The sequence below is a fragment of the Talpa occidentalis genome, unplaced genomic scaffold (assembly GCF_014898055.3).
Source record: "Talpa occidentalis isolate TD23 unplaced genomic scaffold, MPIMG_talOcc4v2.1 talOcc4.6, whole genome shotgun sequence".
Lineage (NCBI taxonomy): Eukaryota > Metazoa > Chordata > Mammalia > Eulipotyphla > Talpidae > Talpa > Talpa occidentalis.
Genome location: NW_023604972.1, coordinates 87,374,745 through 87,395,575, shown reverse-complemented (window position 1 = coordinate 87,395,575; position 20,831 = coordinate 87,374,745). Strand labels below are relative to the sequence as shown.

At 40.7% G+C, this 20,831-nt stretch overlaps 4 protein-coding genes across 10 annotated transcripts in view; 3 read left to right on the top strand and 1 right to left on the bottom strand.

Annotated features, from left to right (window-relative positions):
• Window positions 1-3,774, bottom strand: part of RAD17 (RAD17 checkpoint clamp loader component) — a 30,462-nt gene extending 26,688 nt beyond the window's left edge. Inside the window, exons 1-2 of one of the 6 annotated variants that reach the window (XM_054687928.1) lie at window positions 3,758-3,774; window positions 1,476-1,579 (exon numbers count right to left, since the gene is read on the bottom strand). In XM_054687928.1, the coding sequence (XP_054543903.1) occupies window positions 1,476-1,517 (42 nt within the window). In that variant the 5' untranslated portion in view covers window positions 1,518-1,579; window positions 3,758-3,774. The other 5 variants (XM_037529104.2, XM_037529105.1, XM_054687927.1 and 2 more) reach the window with 5 other exon arrangements.
• Window positions 3,751-16,843, top strand: AK6 (adenylate kinase 6). Its single transcript, XM_037529107.2, has 5 exons — window positions 3,751-3,868; window positions 5,696-5,788; window positions 14,912-14,970; window positions 15,073-15,218; window positions 16,327-16,843. Exons 1-5 carry the CDS (start codon window positions 3,841-3,843, stop codon window positions 16,517-16,519), a joined length of 519 nt encoding a protein of 172 aa, XP_037385004.1. The 5' UTR covers window positions 3,751-3,840; the 3' UTR covers window positions 16,520-16,843.
• TAF9 (TATA-box binding protein associated factor 9) lies at window positions 5,747-8,930 on the top strand. Its single transcript, XM_037529106.2, has 2 exons — window positions 5,747-5,788; window positions 6,551-8,930. Exon 2 carries the CDS (start codon window positions 6,568-6,570, stop codon window positions 7,360-7,362), a length of 795 nt encoding a protein of 264 aa, XP_037385003.1. The 5' UTR covers window positions 5,747-5,788; window positions 6,551-6,567; the 3' UTR covers window positions 7,363-8,930.
• Window positions 16,844-20,706: 3,863 nt separating the features above from the next.
• The window catches only part of CCDC125 (coiled-coil domain containing 125), a 29,512-nt gene continuing 29,387 nt past the window's right edge, over window positions 20,707-20,831 (top strand). For both annotated transcript variants that reach the window (XM_054687932.1, XM_037529751.2), the window contains exon 1: window positions 20,707-20,744. The gene's annotated coding sequence lies outside the window, so the exon portion shown is untranslated. The remainder of the gene's footprint in view (window positions 20,745-20,831) is intronic.

Sequence of the window (20,831 nt, the reverse complement as noted above, 5' to 3'; positions counted from 1 at the left end):
GTGCTTGTATAAATAAATAAATAAATCTTTAAAAAAAAAAAAAAGAATTGATACACTGAACCTCATGATTTCTCTTAGACCATGTCTCTTAGAAACACCAACTGCAACTCAAATATTTCTCTTTCCTCTACTACTCTGTCAGCCAATAGTTTTCAACCTTCTCTTCGTTAAGTGGGATTGCAAACTCTTTTTCAAAATTAAAGTCGTACTTTCAGTGTACAATTGTTTAAGTTTTTTAAAATCACCCATTACAGGGCCTCCCCAATGGCACAGCGGGTTGAGCGCAACGCCGTGAAGCTGCCTACAGCGCCAGTTCGATTTCTGGCCAGCCAGGAAGATACCCAGGTGGGGCGGAGACCTCCCCTGTCTCATCCGCTGCTCCCCTCAGCAGTGTTTTTGGTCCATCTGCCTGTTCTGTTCCCTGCTTTGCCTCTGGTGAATCCTCTCACCCTCTGGCACCTCTGGCCTGTACGCCAGTGCTTGTATAAATAAATAAATCTTAAAAAAAAAAAAAAATCACCCATTACAACGGATAGTAGGCACCATTACCTGACAGCAATAAAAAGTTATTAAGAATAAAATGGGCAGAAGAGCTAAAAAGAAACTTCTCTGAAGAGGAAATGCAAATGGCCAACAGGCATATGAAAAAATGTTCAACATCACTTGTAATCAGGGAAATGCAAATCAAAACTACCATGAGATACCATCTTACACCAGTGAGAATGGCACATATTAAAAAAAGTAGCAACAACAAATGTTGGCGAGAGTGTGGAGAAAAAGGAACTCTTCTGCACTGTTGGTGGGAGTGCAAACTGGTCCAACCACTATGGAGAGCTGTGTGGAGATTTCTGGACCTACTAAACATAGAGCTTCCATATGATCAGGCAATTCCACTCCTAGGTATTTACCCAAAAGACACAGAAACATCAATTCCAAAGAGCACCTGCACCCCTATGTTTATAGCAGCACTATTTACAATAGCTAAGCTTTGGAAACAACCCAAATGCCCAAAAATAGATGACTGGATCAAGAAGATGTGGTACATATATACCATGGAATATTACTCAGCATTCAAAAAAGATAAACACATGCAATTTGCAGCAACATGGATGGCGCTGGAAGGGATCATGCTCAGCGAAATAAGCCAGAAAGAAAAAGAAAAATACCTGATGGTCTCACTCATAGCAGGAATCTAGAAAACTTAAATAAGGGACCAGGAAAATGAATAACTATAAGAAAGTGAAAATCAAAATCAACAAAAAACTATGAACCAGAGACACTCTATGGGGGGGTAGGAGGCAGGAGGGGAGGGATTAGGGTCAAAATAAGGGGGTTGCAATTGTATGGGGAATATAAAAATAAAATTTATTATTAAAAAAATAAAAAAGGAAAAGGAAAAAAGTTATTAAGAATATATTAAAAAGCTTATAATTCTTTTTTGGAAATTATTCCATGGCCATTTTAGCGAATCATACCTTTGTGGAAGTTACCTTTGGTCTATGAAAAGTTTTTGACATTATAAACTGTAATAGTTTCCATGCGTTGCACACAACTGGTATTACATTAAGGTATAATTCACCTAGGGTAAAAAAAGAAGAAAAAACTCAAGTTAAGAAGAAAGGTAATACATAAGTATGAAAATTAATACTGTTATTATCAATAGTATAATAAAGTTAAGACTTAAAGAGTACACAGTAAATAAACACAGGTGGAACAAAGACATCAAAATGCTAAAATAAATTTTACTTTTAAAAATTATAACTGTGCGGGCCTCCCCGCTGGCGCAGCAGTTGAGCGCTGGGCTGCGAAGCTGACCGCAGCCGCTGCAGCGCCGGGGAGATGCCTGGCCGCCAGCGAGGGTCCCACATGGCGCGCAGACCTCTCCTGCTGCACCACCTGCTCCCCTCATCAGTGTACTTCCTCAGTCTGCCTGTTCTGCTCCCCACTCTGGCTCTGGTGAATTCCCTCACCCTCCCGTGCTTCTGACTGTACCCAGTGCTTGTATAAATAAATAAATCTTGAAAAAAATTAAAAATTATAACTATCAAATTACCTCTTTTTAGTGTGTTTTATGAATATAAAGTGGTTTATTAGAGAAAATAGAAAAGTAACATATTTGTGTACTTACTTTCTGTCCTTAAGAAAAATTAGAAAATTGTTTAAATTTAAATGTCCCTCATTTTAAATTACAGTTGCAGTTTTTCATTTCCAAAATTCCTACCTACCCCCAATCCCAAATAATGAGTTCAGACGTAACACTTTATTTGAACAGATTGTGAAGCTTAGTGTAAATTTTTTCTACAACTCTTATTTGAACATGTTACTAGAAGATTTTTGGCGACATTGTGTTTTCTGACTTTGGTAATTCTTTAATGTTTTATAAAAGCTACTGACTCACCAATTTTTAATTAGAATGAAAGTTTTTATTTTTTAAAGATTTATTTATTTATGCATACAAGAGCTGGGGTACAGGCCAGAGATGCGGAGGGCTCAGAGGATTCACCCAAGACAGAGTGGGGAACAGAACAGGCAGACTGACTGAAATACACTGCTGAGGGGAGTAGCAGACGAGACAGGAGAGGTCTGCCCTCCCTGTAGGTTGCTCCCTGGCCGGCCCAGGGATTGCACTCCTGCCGCAGAGGCTTCGGATCGCTTCACAGTGCTGTGAGTGACCCCTGTGACACCAGGGAGACCCCTACAATGAAAGATTTTAAAGGTCTATTGATACAAACCGATTTAGAAGATAGACTGGCTGGTTTTTTTCCCCCAACAGTTCGGAGGCATATAAACCTTACAATGTGTAAATACTAGACACTAAAAATACTATTACAGACACTGTAGAAAACGAACCATACACGCATAACTCCTTGACGATTAGAAAGCTTTTCCTTCGGAGTTTCAAAGAGGTTTTCAGAAGGAAAAAACACACTGAGTTAACGTAGTCGGCATGTCAATATAAAAGATGCAGACTTTTATTATGGTCAGGACTCTAGAAACTCTTTTAAAACAACACTGTAATCACCTCCTCTAAAAAGCGGGTAACTGACCCTGATGATGCCAGGTTCCTGAAATGAAATGTCAGAGGTAGAAGAAACCTTCAAAAACGTGTCTAGCAGACCCATCACCACCCTACTCCCTGCACAGGGAATACTAGCTCAATCATCGTCCAAAGCCTGTTAGGCAGCGGAGAGCCCAGATGAGCTCGCGCGTTCCGGCTCCAGGCCAGAGTTTTGAACCCTCACCCCTCTCACCCCCAGATGGATGGGCAGACCGGGAGGAGGAGCGACGAGAGCCCGGGAAGGCGTGAAGTCAGAGATGGACGCGCGTCTCTAGGGCAAACACACATAACAGCCGCAACCGCGGCGGCCTTACTTTCCGGGAGCCGCATCCCCTTGTGGCAGGAGGGGAGCGGAGAAGCCCAACTTCTGCTCGGGGTGGAAGGGCAGCCACAGCCCTACCCCGGCTCAGCGCCGAGCCTCTCGGAGATCCCGCCTCCCGGGGGCCTTTCAGAACGGTCTGCGCCTCCGCGACACAGCCCGAAGGGCGGGGCCGCCAAAAGAGCTAGTCACTTAGACATCTAACACACTGCCTGACCCAAAACGCCGCCCGACCCGTGCCCCTGCCCCGCATCTTGCAGTGGATGCGTGTCATAGAAGGCCGCGGAACCAACGCTCGCTGACTAGGCGAAGGGGTTAGGTGGTGAGGGCCACTCAGGGGCTTAAGGACCCCGGCGCCGCTGGCGCTTATCACCGCCCACCCCTTCCGGCTCCTTCCTGTTGTGCGTCGTCTTGTGCGTCGCGTACGTGAGGCCGGGCGCCCGGGGCCGTCGCGGCGAAGACCATGTTGCTTCCGAACATCCTGCTCACGGGTCAGGGCGCGCGGCGGGGAGGGGCTGGTCGGCGGGGCAGAGTTGGGACGCCGAGTGTTTTGGGGTCTCGGGCGCCCAGAGGGCCTGTTTCAAGGCGCAGTGTTAAGTTTTGAGGCCAGTTGGGGGCCGCGTGGGGTGGCAGCTGCTGGGCCCGCGAGACCCGGCTGTCGCGACCCGCGGTGGGTGGGGGTGCGGGGGGAGGCGGCTGAGGAACGTTACTTCTGTGGGCCGGAGGTTGCTCGGCCAGGTGAAGGGAGGTCGACTAACCCAGCTTGCTTTCCTGCTTAATCTTTCTCATTCTGGGTTTTGTAAAATAACTGTTTATTTGACAGAGTTATAGTTGGGGTTTTGCGAGATAACGTGAGGCAATGTCCGATCTTAGTAGGTTAGCGGTGAATGCCGTCGTCCTTAGACCTTGTGGACTGTCGAGGTTTTCCTTTGTATCTGAGAACCACTTCTCAGATCAGATTCCAGTTAAAGGGTTTGGATGTTGGTGGCGTAGGTTGATGGAGTAAAAGATCCCTTATTTGCTGTGTATGTTGAGTTCGCATCAGACTTTTTCTTTTCCTTGAAGGAAAAAAAGTGGCTTCTCATCATTTTTTCTCGTGTAGAGAAAGTTCCTGGACTGATCGTGAGGCTCTTCTGACTGTGTGGGTCCATACTCAGACCTTATACTTAGTGAGAGGTACTAAAATGTTTTACGACGACTTAAAAATAATATGGGCCTTTAGCACTGAAAATGTGCATTAAATTGTAGCCGTTAATAGCGCCATAGGTTATTCATGGAAACATCTAATGAGTTTAGATGCTACTGCAATGTAGAGAAATATTGAGATGTTGTGTGGAAACAAAACAGTGGCATTTTTAATCACTGAATAAGACATAAGGTTGTTGACAGTGCACAAGTCTTGTCTGTTTTCGAGAGCTGTAGATTAACCTTTTGATAAAATGTTTAGCATTCAAGATTTCTTAAGGGGAAGATTTCATAATCTTTCATTAGGCTCAGACAGTGTCCTGGTTTTTCATATTAAGGTATATTGTGAAAAATCTAAAAGTGAGCATTTTATTGAAAACATGGCAAGTCCAGGGTTCAAACTTGGTGTGTTACAGTGAACTTGAGGTAAATGTCACTTTTATAGAGAGAAGATGACTTGCCCCTGTAATCTTTCATTATAATCGAGTTGTATAATTCAGTGAAGTTAAAACTGAACAGCTAAAAATGATGCATTGGAATAACTTGAAATACAATAGCTAAAAGAGAGAAGGTGAAGAAGAATGTGCTTGTTATTTGTGTAAAAGGAAATAGGTGGTATATGTATTTGTGCATACAACATGAATATGTACATACATAATGTGCTACCATGCATATGCACAGGATGTCTTTGGAAAAATATGTAAGAAACTGTTTAACAGTCATTGCCTCTAGCAGAGTATGGGGTAGGGAGGTATGTAGTGGTCATGAGGTTTGTCTTTCATGTTGCTTGAATTTGTTTTTTCCCATGAGCAATTAAAAAGTGTTATCTAACTAAAATAAACGATGTTAATTTGCTTGGTATGGCTAATTTTATTTTGGGACTTTATTGACTACATGGTGATGAAAGGCAATAAAATTAGCATCAGAATTGCCAAAGACCTACTCCTGATAGAATCAGATATTCTAGGTGAGAGTCTGCAGGCTTTGAGTAGTTTTGATTGTATATTAATTCATATGGGGTTGCTAATTAGGAAACTTCTTTTCAGTAGTTAGGGACCTTACTAAGGTCAGATGAGTGGTTAAACTGTAATAAGTATTTCATGTACAATATTTTTCTGTAACTTGTCTTACAGGTACACCAGGGGTTGGAAAAACCACGCTAGGCAAAGAACTTGCAACAAGATCAGGACTGAAATACGTTAATGTGGGTGATTTAGCTCGAGAAGGTAAGGAACACTTGGTGTTAGATTTATTTTAAAAGAGAGATAGTAGAGTATTATACTCATGTTGTGAGAAGGTACAAAAAGCAGAGAAAAGTTGTCATTAAGGAAATTTGTGCTTTATTGAGGACTTATAGAAATAGAAAATACCATGTTCAGTGTTATGTCCTGGTTGTTTTGACCATTACATATCTCCTCCTTCCTCTAAATGACTAGCAGTTCTTGTGGACAGTAATAATTGGGAAGGCTTCACTGAAGTGATTGGACTTAGGTTAGATAGAACCTAAATATGAGGACGAGGGAGAGTGTTTTGATTTGGGCCAATGCATAAAGGTTTTGGGTGGTGCTAAGCGTGTCTGTGGAGACACTGAGTATATTATCACTGGAAAGACAGATTATTTAACAACTTAGGCGTAGATCATGGCTATCCTATATTTTCTTAGGTTTGATAATTACAAGCTTGCACATAACTGCATATATTCTAAAATTGTACATTTTTATTTATTTTACCCTGTTTTCTCCCAATCTTTTATCACACCCTTATTCTTTATCTTTTTATATTACAGAGATTTGTACAGGGTAAAAATTCAATTTGAATAAAGGGAACTTTAAGTGTGCCTCATTAAAACTAAAAAGATTAACATTTTTAAAATTTAACTATATTTTAAAAAATTTAACATTTTTAAAAAAAATTATCCTGACAGTTGCTACTAAAGTAACTATTTCAGGTTTGATCTAATATACATATTTTTTTCAAATGATCTAAAGTCTGATCACCGGATATCATGGAGTCTGGCAAGATGGCTTCTCCCAAGAGCATGCCGAAAGATGCACAGATGATGGCACAAATCCTGAAGGATATGGGGATTACAGAATATGAGCCAAGAGTTATAAATCAGATGTTGGAGTTTGCCTTCCGATATGTGACCACAATTTTAGATGATGCAAAAATTTATTCAAGCCATGCTAAGAAAGCCACTGTTGATGCAGATGATGTGCGATTGGCAATCCAGTGTCGTGCTGACCAGTCTTTTACCTCTCCTCCCCCAAGAGATTTTTTATTAGATATTGCAAGGCAAAGAAATCAAACCCCTTTGCCATTGATCAAGCCATATTCAGGCCCTAGATTGCCACCTGACAGGTACTGCTTGACTGCTCCAAACTATAGACTTAAGTCTTTACAAAAAAAGGCATCTACTTCTGCAGGAAGAATAACAGTTCCAAGATTAAGTGTTGGTTCAGTTACTAGCAGACCAAGTACTCCTACACTTGGTACACCAACCCCACAAACCATGGCTGTTTCAACTAAAGTAGGGACTCCAATGTCCCTTACAGGGCAAAGGTTTACAGTACAAATGCCCACTTCACAGGCCCCAGCTGTAAAGGCATCAATTCCTGCAACATCAGCAGTTCAAAATGTTCTTATTAATCCATCATTAATTGGGTCCAAAAATATTCTTATTACCACAAATATGGTATCACAAAATACTGCCAATGAATCATCAAATGCAATGAAAAGAAAACGCGAAGATGATGATGATGACGATGACGATGATGATGACGACTATGATAATTTGTAATCTAGCCTTGGTGCTTGTAACGTGTACTTGATCTTGAATCCATTGTATTGAGATTAAACATTGCATGCTGGATGTTTTCAAGTTCTGTTGTAGAAAACTTAAAAAGTATTTAATGAGTAAATATAGTTAACATACCTTTCAATTAAGATGTTGCTTTTTCTTTAATAGGATTATTAATGGTTTTTCATCAGCCTTTAAGTGTGAAAAAATAAAGATTTCATTCATCAATTTGACTTTCGGTACTTTGGCAGTTATGTTTTTAGAAGCAGTTTCCCCCTCATCACCAACAGGATTAACAGTTGCAACAACTGTTGTTTCTATTCATTAATGCTATAGTGTCACATTTATTACATTCAGATGTTTAGAGCATAGTATGATCTCTGGTGTATAGATCACTCTTAAGGTCCATTCTTTTAGATTGCTGATGGATAGCCATGTCTTTTTGGAGAGACTGTTTAAACTTTTCTACATAGTGAATCCTCACATTTGAATTTTCCTCCTCAATTGCCCAATTTTATTAGGTCTCACTCTTCTGTCTCCTTGGTTGGTTTTTTAAGGATCCTTGATGTATCTCCTAGTATCTCCCCAATTAAAATTTAAAAAAATCGTTTCCATTCCTTTTTGCCAGGTCAATTTGATACTATAAGCCAGTATCATGCTAATAATTTTAATTCAACTCTGGCATTTAAGTTACAATTAATAAAGCTTAGATCATTCTCTGTGTTATGCCTCTATGAAATCTTTTTGTTACTTGAAGTTTACTTTCATGTTTTTGACACGATTTCAGTTATTTTTCAGTTCTAATCTCTGCTATATAATCTATCATGAATAGCACTGAGAGGAACAGTAACAACAGACCAAGGATAATTCACTGTGAAAGACTCATCTTCCTCTTCAATGGGCCTTCTCCTTGTTCTCACACCATTTTAACCAAAGTTGTACACCAACAGCCTCTCCACTTCCTTGATGATAGGCTGTGGAATCCAAGCCTTACAGGAGAAGTGGGTTCCCCGCCCTCATCCTGCCAGATAAAGGGTTTCTGGTCTCACTTGACATGGTGTTATATGAGGTACTTTAAGTACCTCATATAAGTTTTCTCAAAATGTACCAATTTTTTCCCTCAGGTGCCATTTGAATTTATCTAAAACATCTTACTAAACTATAATATGAGACATCTAGTCTCCTTTTTTCCAAATGATGGTATATTTTAAGATAATCTATGCAATCATCTATGAAGGAGCAGTTCTCGACTGAGGGTGAATTTGTCTGATAAGACATGTGGTAGTTACAACTGGGGTGGGAGTGGGACAATCACTAATAGAGGTGAGGGATTCTATTGAATATCCAGCAACTCAGAGATAGTCCTCTGCTCTCTCTCCATAACAGCAGTATTTGAGCTGGTTGAGAAACTGCTATAAGTAGATGAGATTTTTCCCCCCCCCTGGTTTTAAATGTATCTAAATAGAATTTGTTACCCTCCTAGTAATGTTGAATTGCTATATTTGTAAGAGACTATCTTTATGTCATTGGAACCTAGGCAGGGAAAATTAGTTGGACAATAAAACTAATGAACATCCTAAATGTGGTGTGACTAGGCATGCTTTCTTAGCCCTGTTATTCCAGACTCAAGATTCTTCCTCACTTGATATCCTTACCCACATATTCATTTACCCTTTTACCAGAATTCTTAATTTTCATGCCGCCAGTTTACCGGTCTTTAGCCTCTGTTCCTAACCTCAGGGTATTCATAGGTCTAAACAAAGTAATGTAATTCTCATTGGATCCGTTCAAATAACTTGGCCCTCGGCACTAATATTTTGATGTGTTTTTAATGCAAGAGTTGGCAAGTAGGAGCCTCTGGGTAAAGACTAGCCTGAAGTATTTTCTGTCTCCTTTTACAGAAAAAGTTTGCCATTCACTGTCTAACCTCTGTGTCCCATATATTCCACTCCTAAATCAGCTAAGTCTTTGAAATGAACTCCATTGGCCCTTTGGACATTTCTAGTCATGGCATCTGCCCTCTCCCTGTCATCATACTAACACTACCCTGTGATTTCTCTGAAGCCATCTTGTAATACTGCCCCTCCCACCATAATCTCATTCAGAACTTTGATGATTTTTAAATTTATAATGAGAAGTTATCCCTATTTTCTATAGATTTACTAGGTGTAACCATTTGGCTAGTTCCCAGATAGCACAAAAAGTTTAAAAAGCAAAAGATCAAACAATCCGTGATTCTACTGGACTGCCCCTTGATTTCACAGCTTACCTCTGATCCTCACAAACTAACATTATGTGCAGGTCAACTTAGCCTCTAAATCTTGATGGTTTGCTGAAAAATCCCTTGGTGCTACATCCCTATGCCACCCCATCCCATTGTCAACGCCATATTGAGCCTCCTCCTCTTAAAAGTGTCTCTTCCTTCCCTGTTCCACAGCACCATGTCCTTTAAATAAAGGACTTGAAATTTTACTGATAAAGTACATCTTGCTTAGTGAGGTAGAGATTATAAACTGGTCCAGTTTACCTTCAGCCTTACCTGTAGCCATTCCTCCATGTGTCCTTCAGTCTACCCACAGAGCACTAATGTTCCTTAAACACAACAGGAATTTTCCACCTCCATGTCTATGCATGGTATTCCTTTTACCTGTAAATGCCAGATGTCCTTATCTACCTTAGCCCAAAGGTCGTTCGTCACATCTTTGGTGCTCTTTAACTTCTCTAGGAGTCTTAACTGCTCTTTTCTCCACAAAAAAGCATTCAATCCAAAACCAGGTAACTTTTCATACTAATTAGTAGTATAGGTAGAAGTTGCTTTTTTGGGCTAAGGTAAATGTTTCCAAAGAAAGAAAACCTGAATAGTGGCAGCAGCAGCAAAATAAATAACTTCCCAATGTGATTAAGAACAGCTTTCCCTTGAGTGTATATATAGTATAGAATGGCAGCCATGATTTTATAGCTTAACAATTGAGAAGATCTTTTAAGGTAAGAGCTTACATAACCTTTTAACTCTTGCCCTACAACCACTTTTTTCTCTGCAGGTTATATATCTTTAAATAAATCATAAAATTTTGTTTAGGAAATTGACTTAATTTTTTTACCCTCTGGTGAGTTAATTAAATCCCCTTTTTTGTCTTTGCTATATGAAGATCATATATATAGACAACTATACACAAATGAAGCTTTCTAAACTATAAGCTTTTCCTTTCTGAAGTGAAGTTCAGAACCCATGTTTCCATTCCCTATGATCAGGTTATAATCATCTAAAATTCTGCAGTAACTTTGATCTGGTATCTGCTTCTTTTGGATTTGCTTCCTTTCAGCTTGTTCTTCACATAGAAACCAAAATTATTTTTCAAACTTTGAAATTGATCATATCATTTCATGCTTAAAATGTTTTAATGATTTTCCTTTGCCTCAGGATAAAATATAAATTTAGTGAAGCAATTAATTTAGTGATGCCCTTTTCAGTCTGGCCTCAGTTTACCTGATCCTTTACAACCTGTTTTCTACCTGCATAGGCCTTCTGTAGCTGCAGGATTTGCATCCTCAGATTCAACCAACCATGAATTGAAAATGCATGCTATGTAATTAGGCCTACAGTCTACTGAACATGCACAGACTTTTTTTTGTAATCCCCTGAACAGTACAGTATGACACACTGAACTAGGTTTTACAAGTAATCAAGATTATTTTTTAAAGTATATGGAAGGACCTGTGTAGGTTATATGTAAATACTATGCCACTGTATGTGGAGTACTTGCGCATCCTCGGATTTTGGTATCTCCTGGGGTCTGGAAGCCAATCTCCCCTGCAGGTAACCAAGGAATAACTGAATTCTGAAAGACTTTCCCTCCCTTGAAAGAACCTACCTTCCCTGCCTTTGTATATCTTGTATTCTCTGTTGGGAATATTTTCCCCTGCCTTTATATCCTAGCTTACCAATTCAAGCCACCACTTAGAAGACACTCCAGAAAGCTTCCCCTAATATCCAAAGTTTATGTTGCTAATATAAGCATCCATCCTATCATAACTATAAGTAGCACCATGAACCCAAACATTAAAATATCCCTGTAATGTCCAGGTTACTTGTCTGTCCTCTTACCTCATTATAAATTCTTTGAGGGAAGGGCCATGTTTGTCTTCTTCATTTTTTCACCATTGTCATTACTCTGTAATCACTGTACATATGTTACTTGCTAACTGGTTTTTGAAATGAGTGAAAGATTGGATTATATGATTTTATTAAAATATATAAAATAGGGGGCTCCCTGGTGGCACAGGGGTTAAAGTCTCAGCGCTGTCAAGCAATTGCCAGCCACTGTGCCATGAGTTGGATCTCCAGCCAGGGAGCTAGCCCACATGGCACAGCAGACCTCTCCTGACTCGCCTGCTGCTCTCCTCAACAGTGTATTTCAGTAAATCTGCCTGTTCTGTTTCCCACTCTGTCTCTGGTGAATCCTCTCACCTCCCACCCCAAACCCACCCCGCACCTCTGGCCTACACCTCAGTTTTTGTATGCATAAGTAAATCTTTAAAAAATTAAAATAAGTATATTAGTGAAAGATCACACTAATCTTTGAGGGGTCAAAGGATTTAAATATGAAGGAAACTCATCTACTCCATATTCCAACATAGTACAGAATCACCTGTAGGTATTTTTACATTTTGTGGCATTATATAAAGGAAAACACAGTATTATAAAAATATACACAGCACAGGGCCTCCCTTGTGGCACAGGGATTAAGTCTCAAAGCTATCAAACTTTCAGTAGCCACTGCAGCACAAGTTCGATCCCTGGCCAGGGAGGTGACCCGCATGGCCCAGCAGACCTCTCCTGCCTTGCCCACTGCTCCCCTCATCAGTGTATTTCAGTAGATCTGCCTGTTCTGTTCCCCACTCTGTCTCTGGTGAATTCTCTCACCTCCTGCACCTCTGGCCTACATCCCAGTTCTTGTATGCATAAATAAAAACAATACACACACACACACACACAGCACAATACAACCAGTTTATTTCAATAATGTTTTTTTCTTCTAGTCTTTTGTAACTTTGAATTGTGCTTTTTACATGTATCAAGCATTTATTATCTTGCCAGATAGTCTATATGCTACAAAGTATTTTCAAATACTTATTTTCTTAGTTATTTCATCAAGTTAGTAAACCAAGATTTAATTATTTTTCTAAATCTTGAACCTTTTTTTTTTCACTTTATCACTTACATTAGTCCTGATTAGAAGTTAAGTGGTAAAGGAAACCTTTGAATAGCCATCATGTTGTTCTTTTTAAAATATAATTCCAAAGTCAGTTTACTATTATATATTAACAGGCATAAAGAGGCTTATTATAATTTCATCTCTTTAATAACTGGTAAAATTCAACATTTTATTTCATATTTATTAACTATCTTTTCCATACTGTGAATTATTATTGGTTAAACTATTTTTAATCTTTATTTTTAAGGTCTATATGTAATCTACATTTTAGCACTTTTTTTATTGAACAGAGATTAAACATTTTAAATGTTTGAATCTTTTTGTTTCTCAAGTGACTCATTCTTTTATATATTAGAAAAATTTCTCACTAATTATCCTTGGAATTAAGAAATTAGCTCTTTAATCCACCTTTTAAAGTATAAAGTAAGGGTTTAGATTGTTCTTTAAATTGCTAGAATAGTTTTCCCACATCAAGACAGTTACCAAAACAGTTATTTTTTAAGCTGATAGTTTCTGGTAACCGAGCAGTAACTCAAAGAAGCAGAGGCCACCTTGGCATGCTGAGAATGGCTCATGTGCTCAGAATCTGTCTACAAAACTTCCAGGCAAGACAAAGCTTCCCCTAACCCCCAGAATCACCCTTTTGTCACTTTATTTTTTTTTAATTTATTTATTTATACAAGAAGGCGCTGGGGAAGTGAGAGGATTTACCAGAGACAAAGTAGGAGCAGAACAGGCAGATGTACTGAAATACACTGCTGAGGGGAGCAGGCGGTGAGACAGGAGAGGTCTGCTGCACCACGTGGGTCACCTCCCTGAGCAGGGATCAAACTCCTGCTGCAGTGGCTGGTGACAGCCCTACTGGACCATCTTTATTGTTAACCCTTGCACCACCAGGGAAGGTTCCCCCTCTTTTGTCACTTTAGAACACATACTCATTTAACCCATTTCAATTTATGCCCAAATATTACGGGAGAAAGAAGTTGGGAATACTGTATATAGCACGCTCTTAGAAATGTCTAAGAGGATGATCTAAGCCCGCCTTAGATTTCATACCTCCTGGGGATTCCAGGTGAGGGTAAGCTTGGTATGACTCACTTCCTGAAGTAACACTTTCTTTGAAAGTCAGTTGTGATTTATTGGAAAGTTCTTGTCAGGCAGAAATGAGATGAAGACAGGAACAAAGGAACGTCCTCACTGGAAAGCATCCCGATAATATGCACACCTGCTGCCGCTGTGGCTATTCTGACAGGCAGAAGAGAAAGTGTGACTGGAGAACCATGACTAAAAGACAAAATGCCACCGGGAGCTATCAGATGAGGCACCTAAATATACTGTAGATTCAGGCATGGATTGCATGAAGGAACACCACCTAAACCCAAGAGGGTATCATCCAATTTATCTTAGTAATTTCAGCAATTAGTGGCACAAATAACGTTCTAGTTATTAAAAATAAAAAGAAAGTTCTTGTTTAGATGTAATCTGTCTTTTTTTTTTTAAAGATTTATTTATGCATACAAGAACTGGGGTACAGGCCAGAGACAGAGTGGGGAACAGAACAGGCAGATCGACTGAAATACATTGCTGAGGGGAGCAGTGGACGAGTCCGGAGAGGTCTGCTGCGCCATGTGGGTAGCTCCCTGGCCGGCCGGGGATTGAACTCGTACTGTAGTGGCTGCGGACAGCTTCATAGGCTGTCTTAACCCCTTGCGCGACCAGGGAGGCCTGTAATCTGTCTTCTTGATAACTCTATCTCTCATTCTTATTTCGCCTCCTGAAATAAGACACTTAATCACTGGATTTTTGAGATTCTGAAAATCTAGACGTAAAGGTAATGTTTGAGAGCATCTGAGTACTGACTCTCTTTCCCCAAAACCAATGAAGTTACAGAGTTTCTGGAATCAAGGAACCAATGGTTGCTTTTAATACATTTCATGTCCTTGGCCAAATAAATTTGGAACTTGTTAACATATGTTTGTATCTGTCCATCTGTCCCTTCTTCCCACAGATCTATAGCTGGGTAAAAATAATGCAATCCTCTTTGCATTCTGAAAATTCTGAAGGTAGTGATTATTCAGTTGTTTTAGTTGGTTTCAATTTTGATATTTAAAATGGTTTTAGGTATATTGGTACTCAAGTGTCCTTCTAGACAAAATTCTAATTTGTCAGTATTGCTCTTTATATTTGATATCCATGTGACATCCGTTGTGTTAGTGCCCTCCCCTGTCTCTAAAATAGTAATTAATGATATAGTTCCTTTCCTAAAATCTAGAATTAATTCAAAAATTACTTAGAAAAGACGACTTTAACAAGCTGATGTAAATCTCTTTTAGGGCATTTGTATGATGGCTATGATGAAGAGTATGATTGTCCCATTTTAGATGAAGACCGAGTACGTATAATTTTTTTTTAAAAAGCATACTATTTTTATTTAATGGAAAGTTGACCTCAATTTTTTAAGGAACATTCTTTTTTTTTTTAACCTTTTTTATAGGTAGTTGATGAGTTAGAAAACCAAATGAAAGAAGGTGGAGTTATTGTTGATTACCATGGCTGTGATTTCTTCCCAGAACGCTGGTTTCATATCGTTTTTGTGCTGAAAACAGATAATGGTGTGTTGTACGAAAGGCTTGAAAAACGGTAAGAAAGAAAATATGTCAAATTCTTAAAGTTTAATATAAACTCTTGTCCATATTCCTGAAATTTGCCCATTCTTTTTTTTTTTTAAAGATTTATTTATTTGTGCATACAAGAACTGGGGTGTAAGCCAGAGGTTCAGGGAGTGAAAAGATTCACCAGAGACTAGTGGGGAGCAGAGCAGGCAGATCTACTGAAATACACTGTTAAGGGGAGCAGCGGGCGAGGCCGGAGAGGTCTGCTGCACCATGTGGGTTGCTCCTTGGCTGGCAGGGGATTAAACTTGTGCTGCAGTGGCTGGCGATAGCTTGATAGTGCTGTCTTTAAACCCTGTGCCACCAGTCAGACCCAATTTTGCCAATTCTACTATAGTCAAGTTTCTCTCTCATTATAAACCAAGTCTGAAACCTAAATATTCTTGATCTAACAGAAAAAGATGCATTTGTGGGGCCTCCCTGGGTGGCACAGCAGTTGAGCACTGGGCTACTAAGCTGCCCACAGCCTCTGCAGCGCTGGTTCAATCCCCTGCTACGGGTGAGGGTCCCACATGGCGCGGCAGACCTCTCCTGTCTCTCCCACTGCTCCCCTCAGCAGTGTGTTTCATCAGTCTACCTGTTCTGTTCCCCGCTCTGTCTCTGGTGAATTCTCTCACCCTCCCATGCTTCTGACTGTACCCAGTGCTTGCAAAAGTAAATAAATAAATCTTTAAAAAAAAGAAAAGAAAAGAAAAAGATGCATTTGTAAAATAAAGGCAGTGATAAATCGGCATTTTACAGTGTGTAAACTGTATTTTAGTCCCTTCAAGAGAGCATCATAAATTTAGAATGACCAGAAAAGATACATTTTTGTGGAAAGCATTCTTCCACTGTCTTTTGATTCAAGCCGTGGGAAGATAGGGATTCTAGAATAGTTTAGAGGGTAGTCTCAGGAAAGAAAGTTCTGGATCTGTTTAAGGTCAGGTTCAGTCTAATTTCTCCAGATAAAGAGACCGCGGTAAGTATTTTTGCATGATTTTTCACTTTCAAAAATGTCCAATTTCTGATATGTTCCTAAAACCAGTTAATATCATTCAATTTTCTTTTTGTTAGCTTATATTTTCTTTGCCTTCTAGGGGTTATAATGAGAAGAAACTAAAAGACAATGTTCAGTGTGAAATTTTTCAAGTTCTTTATGAAGAAGCCATAGCATCCTACAAGGAGGAAATAGTGCATCAGCTGCCCAGCAATAAACCAGAAGATCTAGAGGATAATATTAATCAGATATTGAAATGGATTGAGCAGTGGATCAAAGATAATAGCTCTTGATTTATAAGACTGACCACTTTATAATTACTCTTGACATCTCTATACTCACATCATAGAAACAGCAAATCTTTTTTATTAAAGTCGTGCTGCAGGATTAGTAGATGGATACTATAATGGTTTCTGTTTGAGGGTTTTTTTAATATCCTTGAAAAAACTAAACCACCTCAAGAATAATGAATATATTAAGAATTGAGAGTAAAAACTGTCATTTAAGTCTTCAGTTGCTGAAGATTGATAAATCTGACCAGATGATTGGATAACTTTTAAGTTTATTGTGGAAGCAAAAAGTGGTGATGTATTAAAATAAAATATGGCTAAAATAAAGCATCAGTTTTCCATTTGTATTTCTTTAAACTGAAAAAAATAGTAGTGGTAATATTTGCATTCTCTATAAAATTCAGAAGGGTATTCTGGAAAAGTAGGTTTCCCTCCAGGCCACCCCTATTCTTTAGCCACCCTAGATGATCCCCTCCTTTTAGGGAATAATGTTACTGGTCACTGGTTTCCTACATATATTATAAGGGATTTTATGTCTGTGGGGGAGGGGGGGAGAAAATGCGGGGGGGGTGTGTTTGCTCCACGCACGCACATATGCACACATGTGTGCACATATTTTTTAACAGCACATATTTTGGAGATGATTGCATCTTAGAACATACAGACCTAAAGCTTTTCATTTTAAATTAAGATACATTTCACGGGCCTCCCTGGTGGTGCAGGTGGTTCAGAGCTGCACTATGAAGCTGTCAGCAGCCTCTGCGGCACGGGTTGGATCCCAACCAGTCGGCTGGGGAGAAACCCACATGGCACAGCAGACCTCTCCTGTCTCCCCGTTGCTCCCCTCAGCAGTGATTTCAGTAGATCTGCTTGTTCTGCTCCCCAGTGTGTCTCTGGTGAATCCTCTCACCCCCCACACCTCTGGCCTTTTCCCCAGTTCTTGTATACATAAATAAATCTTTAAAAAATAAAATGCCAAACTACTTTCCAAAGTGTTTGTACATTCCCATCATCTAAATTTTAGGGATCTAATTTCTCTACATTACTTGCTACTGTTCATCTAATATCTATTCTGTGGGTGTACAGTCATATGTAAATCAATGGATCGGTTTTGATTTATACTTCCTCAATGATTAATGATGTTGAACATCTTTTTTTATGTCTGTTAGTCATTAGCATATTTTCTTTGAAACCCTAATCATTTTTTTATTTTTTATTTTTTTAAAGATTTATTTATTTATGCATTGAAGAACAGGGGTACAGGCCAGAGATGCGGGAGGTGAGAGGATTCACCAGAGACAGAGCGGGGAACAGAACAGGCAGACTGACGAAATAAACTGCTGAGGGGAGCATCAGGTGAGACAGGAGAGGTCTGCGTGCTATGTGGGAGCCTCACCGGCTGGGATCGAACTGGCACTGCAGAAGCTGTGAATAGCGTCACAGCAGCACTGTGCTCAACTGCCTGTGCCAGCAGGGGAGGCCCTCAAACACATTTTTAAAGTGAACTCTCAATCCACACTACTACTATATGAGTTAGGTATTATTATTTATAGGTAATGAACCCAGGGACTTACTCAAGGTTACAGTTAGAAGTATCTTAGATTGACAGCCTCCCTGGTGTCACAAGGGGTTAAGCACAGCACTGTGAAGCTATCTGCAGCCTGAGATAATGAGAAATCCCAGGCAGGCCAGGAAGCTACCACATGGCAAGACAGGAGAGGTCTGCTGAGCCATGTGGGTTAGCTCCCTGGCTGGGCACTGAACTCAGGTCACAATGGCTGGCAATAGCTTGATAGTGCTGAGACTTTAACCTCTGTGCCATCAGGGAGGCCCAAGAGTTATATACTTTAAATTGTATACTGTGTGGATTTTAGCTTTAAAACTGTTAAATAGGCCTCCCCAGTGGCGCAGTGGTTGAGTGCTGGGTTGCGAAGCTGCCCCAGCCTCTGCAGCTCTGGTTCCATCCCGGGCTGCCGGGCTAGGGTCCCACATGGCGTGCAGACCTCTCCTGCCGCCCGCTGCTCCCCTCAGCAGTGTGTCAGTCTACCTGCTCTGCTCTCCCCTCTGGCTCTGGTGAATTCTCTCACCCTCCCGCGCTTCTGACTGTACCCAATGCTTGTATAAATAAATAAATAAATCTTTAAAAAAAGAAAACAAACTCTTAAATACACATTATATTTGAAATGTGCACAAATGAGTAGACACAATTTTCTAAAGCCATTTAGCACATATTTGTTATGCAATAGCTTAACAGCTTTGTGCATAGACTGATGAAAATCAACTTTAGACTCATGTTATTTTATAGATGAGGTTTTACTTTATTTTTTTAAGATTTATTTATTTATGCATACAATAGCTGGGGTGCAGGCCAGAGGTGGGTGAGGGGGTGAGAGGATTCACCAGAGACAGAGTGGGGAACAGAACAGGAAGACTGAAGGAAATACACTGCTGAGGGGAACAGTGGGCGAGACGGGAAAGGTCTGCTGTGCCATGTGGGTCAGCTGCCTGGCTGGGGATGGAATTCATGCTGTAGTGGCTGCAGATAGCTCCATAGTGCTGACCCCTTGTACCACCAGGGAGGTCCCTCATGTCTTTTTATAACAACTTTAATATGGATGCATTCAAAGTTCCATATTTTGGAAAAATTAGGACAAAGAAAAACAGAATTGAGTTGGTTTTTTTTTTTTAGGGGGGAGAAGATTGAAATATTTTTAGGGTAAAGACTTAAAAATTAAGTCAAAAATTTATTTTACTTTCTTGTATTTTATTTTTTATTGAAAATGTTACAGGGGCCTTCCCTGTGAAGCTATCCACAGCCTCTGCAGCACGAGTTCAATCCCCAGCAGGCCAGGGAGCAACCCACATGGCACAGCAGACCTCTCCTGTCTCACCTGCTGCTCCCCTTAGCAGTGTATTTCAGTAGATCTGCCTGTTCTGCTCCCCACTCTGTCTCTGGTGAATCCGCTCACGCCCCCTGCAACTCTGGCCTGCATCCCCGTTCTTGTATGCATAAATAAATAAATAAATCTTTAAAAAAAGTTATACTCATTACTGAGAAGCAACATGTATATAAACTACATAAATTTTAAGTGAAGAACACATTTTGGTTGGCAAAACCACTAGTATATGTTTATCATACTGAAGTACAGTAGAGAAACTGATTTTGAAGTCATAAATATGCTCATCTTATGATAATTTTAAATTCCTGAGCATCCACTGTGCATATAGCGTTGCTCCTGCCATAGTCTGCAGTAATGTGAGAGCCTCCATTCTAAGTCTGGTTTCCACACATCTAGGTGTGTTTACTTTCTGGGAACGGGTGGGGAGGCAGGCTCTGGAGAAGAGACTCAAATAGTGTAGTCTTTTAGAGGAAATTGTTGATGACTTAATTTCTAAACCAGAGTAATCTTTAGATTCAATCAAGATGTTTGATCTCTTCAAAGCCTCTTCAGTTACTTCAAGGATGTCAGGATGTATTAGAAAGCCATACCGAAATCATTTCACCAAGGTAATGAAGCTAATGACCCTGAACATTCTGTGTGGCTGGAGGTGGGGCCTTCGTGCAAATACACAGGAATAGCTTGTCCCATTCCCGCTGGCTTTTCCCCACCATCACCCTTCTCACCAGTGTTCCTTTGGCCTACAAAACCCTCCCCTCTCCTCTCCTAGTAAATATTTATACAAGAACTGGGGTACAGTCAGAGGCGCAAGAGGGTGAGAGAATTCACCAGGGGGAAGCAGAACAGGCAGACGGTCGGAAGACACTGCTTAGGGGAGCAGCAGGTGCAGGAGAGGTCTGCCGCACCATGTGGGTAGCTCCCTGGCCGGCTGGGAATCGAACCCGCACTACAGAGACTGCAAACAGCTTCACAGCGCGGCACTCAACCCTCTGAGCCACCGGGGAGGCCCCAACAAACTGCTTTTCAAGGTCAACCTCCACTTCCTAACTTCAGCTCGAATCCGTGTTTCTTTTTGGGGTCTCCTCAGGTCTTGAGGTTTGAGCCACCTAATTTTACCTTTACCGACGCACACGCGGGCTGTTCTGTTTTCCTAAATCTCGTGCTATTATTTCGACTCTGGCTGCCCGTGGAGGGACAATCCCGGTCCCGGCCCAGGGAGAGGGAACAGCCACCTGGGCTGACCCGGAGCCTGCGGGCGGCGCCGGGGCCTTTCCGGGCGCGGTCACGAGGCGGGCGGCTGCGCGCGCGACCCGGAGGCTCGGCGCCCGGTGAGAGGCTGACGTGGGGGGCGGGGGTGGGGCCGGGGGGCGCCGGGGTGCTGCAGCGCGAACCTTTGTCGGGGATCCCCAACCCGG